This window comes from Pogona vitticeps, chromosome 1 (genome assembly GCF_051106095.1).
Source record: "Pogona vitticeps strain Pit_001003342236 chromosome 1, PviZW2.1, whole genome shotgun sequence".
NCBI classification, from domain to species: Eukaryota; Metazoa; Chordata; class Lepidosauria; order Squamata; family Agamidae; genus Pogona; species Pogona vitticeps.
The window spans coordinates 75,965,452-75,977,743 of record NC_135783.1 but is presented as its reverse complement, the minus strand read 5'-3'; the positions used below and the strand labels follow the sequence as shown (position 1 = coordinate 75,977,743).

Below are 12,292 nucleotides of genomic sequence, written 5' to 3'. Positions count from 1 at the left end.
AAGCGCTTGATCGATGCTGGGCCACCACTTCCTCTCTTGACCCTTGCCCGGCCTGGCTAATCAAAGCAGCCAGGCCTATAACAATGGAATGGGCCACAGCGATAATTAACGGGTCTCTCCAGGAGGGCAAGGTTCCTCTTGCCCTCAAGGAGACACTCATTAGACCCATTAGGAAGAAACCAAATTTGGCGGCGGACGAAATTGGCAATTATAGGCCCGTCGCCAATGTGTCTTTCCTTAGCAAAGTGGTAGAAAGGGTGGTGGCTGATCAGCTTCAGGCGCTTCTGGAGGAAACTAATGCTCTGGATCCATTTCATTCAGGATTCAGGCTGCGCCATGGTACAGAAGGCACTGGCCACACTGTTGGATGACCTGCTGAGGGAGGCTGACAGGGGCAATATGTCCTTGTTGGTCCTCTTCGATACCTCAGCCGCCTTCGATACCGTCAACCACGGTATCCTCCTGGGGAGGCTCTCTGAGCTGGGAATCGGTGGCCTGGCGCTTGCCTGGCTCCGTTCCTTCTTGGAGGACCGTCCCCAGAGAGTACAGCTTGGGGAGAGTGTCTCGGCCCCGTGAAGTCTCAATTGTGGGGTTCCACAGGGGTCGATTATCTCCCCAATGCTGTTTAATATCTATATGAGGCCACTGGGTGGAGTCATCAGGGGGTGTGGGGCTTCATGCCATCAGTATGCTGATGACACCCAGCTTTATATCTCTTTTTCACCTACTTCAGTGGATGCCGTGCTGTCCCTTCAGTGCTGCCTGGAGACCATACTGCAATGGATGCAGCTGAATGGGTTGAAGCTGAACCCGGACAAGACGGAGGTCTTGAGGGTGGGTGCCTCCCCATTGGCAGTTTGGGAGACTCCCTCTCTTTTTGTGGGGTATTTCTCACCACACGGAGTGAGGTCCGCAGCTTGGGGATACATCTGGACCCGGCGCTTACCATGGAAACCCAGGTGGCATCCTTGGCCCGCTCTGCCTATTTTCATCTGCCGGATCACCCAGCTGCGACCCTACCTTGATGGGGAGTCCCTCACTACTCTCGTCCACACGCTCGTAATCTCGCGATTAGACCACTGCAATGCACTCTACGTGGGGCTACCTTTGAGATTGATGCGGAAGCTTCAAATGGTGCAGAACGCGACGGCCAGACTTACCAGCATATCTCTCCCACTCTGGCTGCCCTACAGTTGGCTGCCCATTCACTTCCGCACCAACTTCAAAGTGTTAATGATGACTTATAAAGCCCTAAACAGTTTGGGACCTCGGTATTTGGCAGATCACCTTCTCCCATGAAGATCTACCCAAATTACTCAGTATAGCCAAGAGGGGCCTAACGCCGAGAGAGGCCCGGAAAGAAAGAACAAGAAACCGGGCTTTCTCGGCAGTGGCCCCTCGACTATGGAACAGCCTTCCATCAGAGATCCGCCTGGCTCCCTCGCCAGGTGTTTTGAAGAGCCATTTAAAAACTTGGCTCTTCGGGCAGACTTTCCCTCATGTCAATTCTTGAATTTTATCTTTTCTGTTCTTTTATTCCACATCTTGATCACGCTATATTAATGTTCAAATGTTTTTTTATTATGAATGTTGTTTATTTGATTGTGTGGTTTTTATTATTATTTTAAGATATTTTATGATTTTGTAAGCCGCCCCAAGTAGACGCTGTCTAGGGGGGCAGGGTATAAATCAAATAAATAAAATAAAATAAAATAATTTTTTTATCATATATGTACCCACCTGTGTACTGTTTCCTGCTGCTCAGGCTATAAGTGCATCCCCTTACTAGGTAGATAGTAAGGCTGTGTAGTAGTTTAAAATCTAGATCTACGAACATTTTCCCTTTTCCCTATTCATATCTGTTTCCATGGGACAAAATCCCAAACTAGTCATAGTATGTACAAAAATGTCATCATGATAGTTGCTCCATGATATCTCTATTCTTCAGGGTCATGTACTCCTTCATATGTGCCTCAGACATGCTTAGGATGTGCTAGCACATACCCATAAGTTCCTCTAGCACTTCCTAGAACATCTCAATAGGAGGGGCATTTCCTTTGTCTAGATACAAAAGTTAATTTTGCTTCTTGAAGGATGGGTGAAATTCTAACTTCTGATTCTTCTTCATGGTCTCTGAACCCATGCTAATAGATTTCTGTGCAACTGTGCAGAACATTCTGGAATCTTCCAAAGTAGAGCTCTACCCACCCAACTACACATATAAAAATTCCCTCTAAAAAGCGGTTGGTTTCTTTTGCTTTGCCACTATGGCAACATTATTGAGAATTCTCTTATCTGCTCTTGCTGAGCTCACTTTCTTGATCTGTAAATGATTTTCTCTCCGTTTCTGATGTGGTATTAGAACTTTTGAAAAAATGAATGCCTATCTGGACCTTTTTTGCTGAATCTTTCTCATGCTGTGATCGGGTTCATTTGAAACTTGGAGCAGTTCCTCAGTTTTGGCAGGAAATAATGATTGAGACTTCTCTGGAACATTAACAACTTCGCTTTTATTAACCTTTGGTGATTCTACAATCACTTCTATTGGATCAAAACATGATAAACTTGGTAAATGTCCATAACCCGATGACGTAAACTCAGCTTGCAAGTTCAGGTAACTCACCGGGAGGCTGGACCAAATTGCTCCCAATCTGTAGGGTTCCTCAGAGGGGCACTTCTCACTGTGCAAGTGGTTCCACAGCATGGATGCCGAGCCCAATCTCCTTCTTTTGGGGGTTGGTTGTATGTCTGATCCGTCCGGATCACTTTCTTGCCACGTCCTTGTCCCTGCGGGAAAACAGTCACTGTCCATTCTAACATCTCGAACGTGGTTTCTCCCTCTCTCTTCAACTCTGGGTCAGGTAGCAATCCACCAATCTTTAGGTTGGGAAAACTTTTCAAAAGCCTGCACATTTTCTCATAGAGATTCTATGGAGTAGATTCTATTCCTCTCTCATCCTTTTTCTCTTCCTTCATTACCAAACTCTGTCTCTTTATTCTACTGCTAAACCTCCTTTCCCCTTGATCTTTTATAACCTTCTCCCATACTGATACTTTTAGCTCCTCTTTTTTCTTTCTCCTTCTTCTACTAGACAAACTTCTATTCTCTTTTCTTCTTGTCACTTTCTTTTCCTCTACCAATGTATCTTTTAGCTGAGTTATCTCTCCCTCTTTTATACCCTCCTCCTTTTCAGATGTTTCTATGTGTGAGGATGGCTCACCTCATTCCTTCTTTCCTTCACACATGCCTATCTGGACTTTTTTATTTTGCTGAACCTTATGGCACTAGAGCCTTTATTTGAAAAGTGTCTAGACTACAGCTCTAAAATTCTCCTTTTTCACAACCATTCCAAGGTCTACCTTTGCCTCAGAGAGCTGTAGAATGTACTGTACAGATGTTTAGGTATAAGGCCAAAGTTCTAAATTTGAGTGGGAAGTTCCAGATTTCAAAGGATATTTGCCAAGTGGTTGTCTAAATTTCTCTTGAATGCCTCCAGTGCTGGAGCACTCACCACCTCTCGAGGTAGTTGGTTCCATTTCCATTCTGCTCAAACAGTTAGGACATTTTTTCTTATATTCAACCAAAATCTGGCTTCCTGTAACTTGAGCCAGTTGTTCCATGTCCTGCACCCTGGGTTGATCAAGAACAGATCCTGCCCTTCCTCTGTATAACAGCCTTTCAAGTATTTGAGAAGAACTATCATAATTTTGTGTCATCTGCAAATTTGATTAGCATTCCCTGTACCCCCATTCCAGGTCAATAATGAAAATGTTGATGAGCAGCGGGCCCAGGACTGAGCCCTGGGGTACCGCACTTGTTACCTCCTCCCAGTTGGAGAAGGAACGTTTAATCATCACCCTCTTGAGTACAATTTTGTAGCCAACTTTATATCCACCTGACAGTTAGTCTATCCAGCCCATACTTAGTTAGCTTGCTAATCGGAATATATTTCAAGAAAATAAAAAGATTGTATAGTGGTTCTTCAGCCAGTTCCTTCAATACTGGCTCTGGAGATTTCAACTTGTTCAAGGTAAAAAGGTATTCCTTGACTATTGTTTATCAGTCTCCAACTGCAAACCTGTTTCCTCCACTTGCACTTTGTATTTGCCTGGAGGCGCATGGCCTTCTCTTTGAGAGAAGAACAAGCTGAAGTAGAAATTGAGCACTTCTGCTTTTCCTTTGTCCTCTGTTACAATTTTCCCATCCTCATTGAGTACCTGAGCCACTGCTTCTTTGTCTTTTGCTGTGCACATACCTGAAGAATGCTTTTTTGGTTGCCTTCCTAATGCCATCCCTGCAATTCCTTGCTACTTGTTTGTACTCTTCCTTCTTGGACTCCTTTTCTTATTAGGATCTTTGCCATGAGACCTTACTTATCATTCTTCTGAGTTTATTAAAATTGGCTTTTTAAAAATCTAGCATATATGCGGTGGCTACACTCTGCTTTGGAGAATTCTAGTAGAACATGGTCACTCTCGCGTAGAGTTCCCCTTACTAACTCTTCCTCCACCAAGTTGTTTTTATTGGTTAGAATCAAGTCAAGGATAGCTAGTCCTCTAGTTTCTTTCAGCCACACAAGCCAATAATTTCTTGGAAGGACTATACTTGGCAGCATTTGCCTCCCAACAGATATCGGGATAATTGAAATCTTCCATCAGTATTACATTGCGTCTCTTTTAAATCCTTACATTTTTTTCCAGAAGTTTCATCTGCACCCTCTCCTTGATTGGGCGGTTAGTAATATAGTCCAACTACCATGTTCCTTTCGTTTTTTGCTCCAACCATATTGATCCACATTCTCTCAGTGGGGACAACAAATCTCCTCCTCTTGTATTTCTGTGCAGAAATGTGTATGTTTGACATAAACTGCAACTCCACCTCCCTTTCTATTCTTTCTGTTCTTTTTGAACAATTTATATCCTTCAATTTATGTATTCCAGTCATGGGAGTTATTATGGTGTTGTCCCCCCACCCCCCAACGGTAAACATATCTCTGATTCAGTCCATTTTCTGTCTACTTCTACACATCTGTCAAAGTATGATGTACAGATCTAGTAAATAGAAGACATTTTGTTCTTCTTGTTCTTTTAATTATTCTAATTAGTAAATTTCAAATAGATTTCCTTCAAAACGGTCTTCTAACTAATCAGCATTCAGAAGTCTATCTGAAGATCTGTCCTGATTCATAATATCTGCTTCTATAACTTTGGTTACCTTTCAGAATTCTTGCTGGAATTGAATGAGCTGCCTCCTTTTAAAGGAGAGTAAGCTGTGTACCTTCAAATACTCTAAATAGTCCAACTGGCTATAATATTCTTTGTTTACACTGTTAGAGTTGGTATCTTAAGTTGAATAGAAGTTGACAGAATTCTCTTTGAAATAGATATACTGTAAATTAAGTTTTTTTAAAAAAACCCTTTCTGATACTTGTAACAATGGATTTAGACATTGCTTTTTAGTAAATGGCACTCCAAGAGAAATTTACCCACTTAAAGGAAAAAAAAAAACAGTTACTCTTACTTGGTCCCTGTTAGAGACTAAGCTGCATGCAGCTAGTAAGTTATTTTGCATGTGCACATTTAGCCCTTTTATGGCTTTATTTTCCTCTGTCTCCCTTGGTAATGATGTGTAGACTTTGTTCTTTGGAAACCTGGACAAAACCAACTTATTCTCCTGTATATTCAATACAGTGGTTTGATTTTAGCTGTTATTGCCTTCTGGTCCAGAAGGACTGAAGTCAGTTTTCTTTTACAGTTGGCTAAATACTGTATGCATTTTATTTGCAATACATATAAGTTGATTGGGCCATAAATTCCAGATCTATATCTCTGTGTTTAAGCTCCACACTATGATCAATATTACTGTTGGTGCTGTTACTACTCAAGAGTTTGTTTTCTGATGTCAGCATGCATGCATTTTCTGTAGGGCTTTGTATTCCCTTACATTTCTGAGAAAGAGAATCTGTTAGAAATAAAAGCCCAATTATATTTTTCCCCCAGAAAAAGCAATAAATCTGTCTTATGTTATTCTATATGTTATTTTACTTTGGGTTGGCCTAGGAGAATGGCTGAATTCCATTAATGTTTTATGACAGTCCTTAAATAATTAGATAAGGACAAGTTGTTAACCAAAAATATAAAGTCCTCTGTTAATAACAGGATCCACTATCAACAACAGATGTGGTAGTAACTGCTTAACATTCAAAGGTTCCCACTGTAAGTTTTGATTGTGCTTAATAATAAACTGTTGTAACAGCTGAAGTAGGAGATGTTAAAAGAGCACCAACTGACATATGGAGAGAGGCAATAAAAGACAGTGGCTAGAATCCTATTGGTGTTTATGTAAAGGTTTGAATAGCTTGCCCTAGCTAATTGTGGCTAATTGGCAGGGTGCCAAGGCATGTCTGATTTACATATGTGGTGATGCACCCAAATGCATGACCAAAATACTGCACCTTATCATTTAAGTACAATTAGTAATAGCAAGTTATGCAAACCCTGAAGTGCATTTGGAATCTGGCCATTAGATAATAGAAAATTACTGTGGGATATTCAGCAAATAAGGTGAATATCATATATTAATGTATAAACTTCCTTTCCAATAAGTTCAAGACATTTTGTAAAAAGATTTTCAAATAATAACTAGTGGTAGGTAGTTCAGGCAGTGATTTTATTAATGGAGGAGATTTTAGCTCAGCTTTAGTGGTGTCTGGTTCTTCCAGTTATTTGTATTATGATTGTCTTCATGTTTCCACTGTCCTCCCACAGAGTGCCCCATATGTAATATCAATCGTCTTTCTTTATTTTTCTTTTTTTCTTAAACCGCAACATAAACATAAACATAAAATATATAAACCAAAACACAAATAGACTGTGTTCCCCACCACCATAGTTGGGACCTCTTGTGTAATGTCAATCTTAGACACAGTGCTAGGTAGGATGCTTAGTTGTACAGTGTTTTTACATAAAGTTATTACATTGATCTGTACTGAGTCTCTGGAGACTTCAGTTTATCAATTTCATTGACTGTTTCTTTTCAATTTGCCTACTATTCTGACTAAGTGATATCAGATCTCTCCATTAAAACAAATACCTGTTCAAATTACACCTTCTTGGCAGTTGGTATGGCAGCAAGCATTTATCTTATGCTGCTTTCTCCACTTTATTGTCTTAGTTTTATTTGTTTTATTGTTTCACCTATTTGGTCTTATTGTCTGTATTCTTTGTACCTCTTGATGTACCAAAAATCCACTTCTTCAGACATATCTGCCCCAACAATACTGTTGTTCTGTGTTAATGTTGCTGAAACAGATTAACATGCCTTTCTGAAAATTTCTGAATATGGTGATTTCGGGAAATTATTTTGCTAATAATGAACTTTTTCCAAATGTGGATCCTGATTTGTGTGTGTGCAAAAGAAGGGGAGACAGAACAGGATGGTTTGTACTACAGTGGTGCCTCGCATAACGAGTGCACCGTTTAATGACGAATTTGCATAGCGATCCCTTTTTTTGGGATCGCTAATGCGATTGCATACTGATGGTTCCAATGGGCAAAACTCGCATTGCGACGATCGGTAAGTGTTTCGCTTACCGATATTCGCATTGCGATGTTGGGAAATCAGCTGTTCGGCAGTTCCAAAATGGCCGCCGGAACACCCAAAATGGCCGCCCGCATTGTTTTCGCGCCCTGCCCTTGCTTACCGAGGGCGCGAAAATGGTGGCGCTATGGGGAAACTTCGCACAACGGTGAGTTTTAGAGCCATAGGAACGCATTAAACTAAGTTTAATGCGTTTCTGTGGCGTTTTCTGTTCCGTATAGCGATGTTTCCCCATAGCGATGGTTAATCCGGAACGGATTAACCTCGCTATGCGGGGCACCACTGTATTAGGTGAAGTCACTACATGCTAGGCACTTCCATGAGTTACTGACAGCTTAATGTTAAATTTAAAACATTAAGTCTTGTCTATATTACAGCATTTTTTATTAAACATTATTTATGTGCCCAACTAACGTTTCCAGCTTAAGATAGGTGTGGAAGTCAGGACAGTTTTGTGCTGCAGCTCAGTTCAGATAATTTGCATGAATGGTTTAGAAAGCAAAGGTTTGTATAACTTCTCATGACCAGTTGTAGCTAATTGACAAGGTACGGGAACAGATCTTGGTTGTGCAGTTGGTTGTGTGACCAGGTACATGGTGAAGACATACCTTGGTATCTTATTAACTAACCATAATTAGCTGCAGCAAGTCATGCAGACCTTATACAAACAGTAGGATTCTAGCCAGTATTTCTAGGCTTCCTAAAATGGAATACTTATTAAAATATTTTATTCTAATAAAATAATTCAAATACAATTACAGTAATTAGCAAATAAAAATAAAATGATAGCAGAAATAATTCAATAGAAATATACACTTGGAGAAGTGCCAGCAGATTAAAAAGATTTCAGTCATTTCTTTAATAGAGCCTCATTATGTTAGATGTCACTGTGAAGTTCTTTTAGGGTATGGCACTGTTTGTTTAAATGTAATGCACTACACTAAATTTTATAAATCATGATAAGTGTTTCATTTAAGTAGGTTTGACAGTTTTATCAGACAAGACATGTGGCCCACAACTAGCAAAGAAAATCCTTTGTAAGCATCTGCAAATTGCCTCTCAAGTGACCTTACTTCCCTATTAATACATTTACGTAAGTAATTATGCAAATTACATTTACACTCAATAGGAATTAAGTAATGCTTGCTTGAATTAGAGCTGTACTACGGCAGTCCTATTATAGGTGTACTATTTTATTATTTAGGATACTGCCTCCCTCAAAAAAGTAAGATGAAAGTAAGATGAAACTTTTCTTTACATGAGTACAGTCTTGACTCCTGCTTATCATTAAGCATTTTAATGGCTAGAATGTCTCTTATTTTTGATCGTTGTTGTGGGTTTTTTGGGCTCTTTGGCCGTGTTCTGAATGTTGTTCTTCCTGACGTTTCGCCAGTCTCTGTGGCCGGCATCTTCAGAGGACTGGAGTAGGAACTCTGTCCTCTGAAGATGCCAGCCACAGAGACTGGCGAAACGTCAGGAAGAACAACATTCAGAACACGGCTAAAGAGCCCAAAGAGCCCAATCATCAGATCCCGGCTGTGAAAGCCTTCAAGAATACATCTCTTATTTTTGTGTCAAAATACCTAGTCTGTTATTTTCTGTATTACATTTTTATTACAGTCTCCAGAAATCAGTTTGTCAGAATAGCAGCTTTTAAGGAAGCAGAAAGTGAAAAATTGGCTACTGTATTTAAATTATGCTGACTGTCCTGAGTGAGCAAGAGTAGACAGAACACATCCAGATCACAAATTGATATGTGTACTGCAAGAGCAATGTGTCCTTTTATCTAAGCCTGTGATTTCTTACAGATTAAATTGATGTTGTCCAGCTCCCTAAAAATATGGAATCAAATTTGACCTAATGGATTTTTCAGATTTCTTTCTAGGAAAACAGTATTTTTTGTAACAGTGTTTTTTGAAATATTCTTATCTACCCAGTTAAAAATAGAGACCTTTTTTAGTTAAGTAATTGCTCTTGTGTATATAGATCTTTACTTCTTTTGTCTTCACAAGGGTAAGGGGCCATACAATTATTTTTCCCATCCCTTCTTCTGAGAAGTTAGTATATATTGCTTTAAACAAGAGAAGGAAAACTAAGCATTTATAAACTTCACAAAATCATTCATTTTGAGTGTAATTATCTCTTGTATACTTTTGGACTATAGAACAACTCTGTATACCAATCCATTGAAAGGCATGACAACCTAGTATAATATATTTTTAATTGGAAGTAAGTAGCTCATGCTTTGTGTGTGCATGTGTATGCAGCCGTGAGTCAGAGTTTAGCAGATGCACATCTTTAGAAAACTGCTTTGGAGATGTGGCTGGAATATTATTTTAATTGTACAGGGCTTCCCATAGGAAAAATACAAGAATATTATATACATAGGCAGGGCTTGACAAAATTGAGACTGTCTCACCAGTCAATCAAAAATTTCACCAGTCAGCATGGCCGGACTATAGCCTTGCAATTTATGTTAAGAAATTTAAACTAGGCACTTGTTCACTTTTATTTCTAGGTAAGAATGCATACAAACCCAAAATAAATGCACTCTCAGACTTGGGTTGCTTTATTACTGTACCTTCGTGCCTGTGGGGTCATTACGCTTGTATTTTCAGTGCCTTTCTTTTGAATGTCTCCAAAAATATAACTGAAAGCAAAAGTGCCCAGCCTCTAAAGGAGCCACAGTTCTCTCCCATAGCAGGATGTGTCCTCATTGGGTTGAAATTGGGAGCAGGGAATCTCCATATTCTCCAGCATGGGACTACTCTACATTCTCCTGCATAGCTGTATATATGTGCCACTTGAACTCTCTTCTTGCAAGAGGGCTGTTTTCCTTTTGCAATGGGAGGCAGAGGGGAGGACTGCAGGATCATTGACAGATGGGCGGAGGGTAAGGAGGCAGGGAGGGAGGGAACTGTGGTTCATCAAGGAGCATTTTTTTCACTTGTCACAGACGAGTGGACGAGTGGATTTTTCAAGCCCTGTACATAGGTCATGGTGCGCATTTCATAAAACTTTTGTGAGGAAATATATGCAGTACAACCATTTAATCTTTCATTGGTTTTCGGTGCTTGTTCTTAAGATTTAGAGTTGTATTTTTTTACATTCATTTTTGCATATGTTCTCTTTCAGGGTAACATTTTGTCATCTGCCTTTCCAGAGTAAATGGCTGTATGTGGGTACTGAAAGAGGAAATATACACATTGTCAATGTAGAATCCTTCTCTCTCTCAGGCTATGTCATCATGTGGAATAAAGCCATTGAACTGTGAGTATGGTCTGTGTGAAAACAGATGTGATTCCTTTGGACACTGCTGATGTTTATGTGTGTTTTCCCTGTTGACAAAACATGCAAAAATACACATGCTTTTAACTGTTGCAATAAAGCCCTGGCTGCTGTCAGTTTTGTATGTATATTTAAAATATATCTGCGAGAGGAAAATATCACAGCTATTACGTCTGTGTATAAAATATTGAGAAGGATTGCAATCTTATTTATTAAAGCTAGTGTCATACACCTCAATACTGTGCATGTGTATTCAGCTGCAGGTCCCACTGTATTCTCCAGAATACAATCCTGGGTACTTGTGTATAGAAATTTATACCTTGTAGGTATATATTGTAGAACATGGAATCCTAATTTCAGCTTGGAAAATAATTTCCTAAATGCTTTGCTTTCTAATTTAGAGAAATTGCATTTCTATCCTGTTTCCCCCGAAAATAAGACCTAACCAAAAAATAAACCATAGTATGATTTTTCAGGATGCTCGTAATATAAGCCCTACCCCAAAATAAGCGCTAGTTACTGTATTTTTCACTCCATAAGACACGCCTAATTTTTAGAGGAGGAAAACAGGAAAAAATATTCTGAACCAAATAGTGTAATAAAATATTTAATAAACTATAACAGAATAACATTTGAACTATGTAAAGTGAACAGCAGTCAACAGTGGCATTAAGAACCATTACCACTGTCATTAACAAATGGAGAGACTTAAAGGTTTGTGTACTCTAGTTTATGTACCATAAATCTGTGCACCATAAATTTAAGTCAAGTACATTATCAGCCAGTGATAAGACCTATACCACACTACCTATATTTTACATTTCTACCTTAATTGATTCAGTCTTCATACTTTTTCACTGTATGGTCACTTGATTTAATAGTTTCATGTGACATGGTGAGCCCTACTGTTGCCCATACTGTGTTCACTTTTTACAAATTGTTGTTACATGACAATTGATCCTAGTGATAAGTTCAGCTCCCAACAATAATTTATTTTAGTAATTGACTAGTATATATGTGTACGGATGGATGTATCTCAGATATGAATTTATGACTGAAATCCAGCTAAAGTAGGCCTCTTCAACCAATGGAGTTTATAGAAAAGTTGATACACGGAATCCCCCATTGATTCAGTGGGTCTACTTTAGTTACACTGTACCACGATTACAGCATATGTTTATACAGATATATGTATCAGTGCTTATATTTCTTATCAATTACCATATTTTTTGCTCCATAAGACACACTTCCCCCCCAAAAAATGTGGGGGGGAGTCTGTGCGTCTTATGGAGCGAAGGCAGCAGTTTCGTCCCCGCTGGCCCCGTGGGGGGAGCGTCACAAGGGTCCAGGTGAGCCTTCCAGGACCTTTGCAACGCTCCCTCCACCCACCCCCTACGGGGCCAG

The 12,292-nt window shown here is 39.7% G+C and overlaps 1 protein-coding gene across 7 annotated transcripts in view; it reads left to right on the top strand.

Annotated features, from left to right (window-relative positions):
• Positions 1–12,292, top strand: part of STXBP5 (syntaxin binding protein 5) — a 185,813-nt gene that overhangs the window by 43,081 nt on the left and 130,440 nt on the right. For all 7 annotated transcript variants that reach the window (XM_020809900.3, XM_020809829.3, XM_020810218.3 and 4 more), the window contains exon 5: positions 10,736–10,870. In XM_020809900.3, coding sequence (XP_020665559.3) covers positions 10,736–10,870 — 135 coding nt within the window. The remainder of the gene's footprint in view (positions 1–10,735; positions 10,871–12,292) is intronic.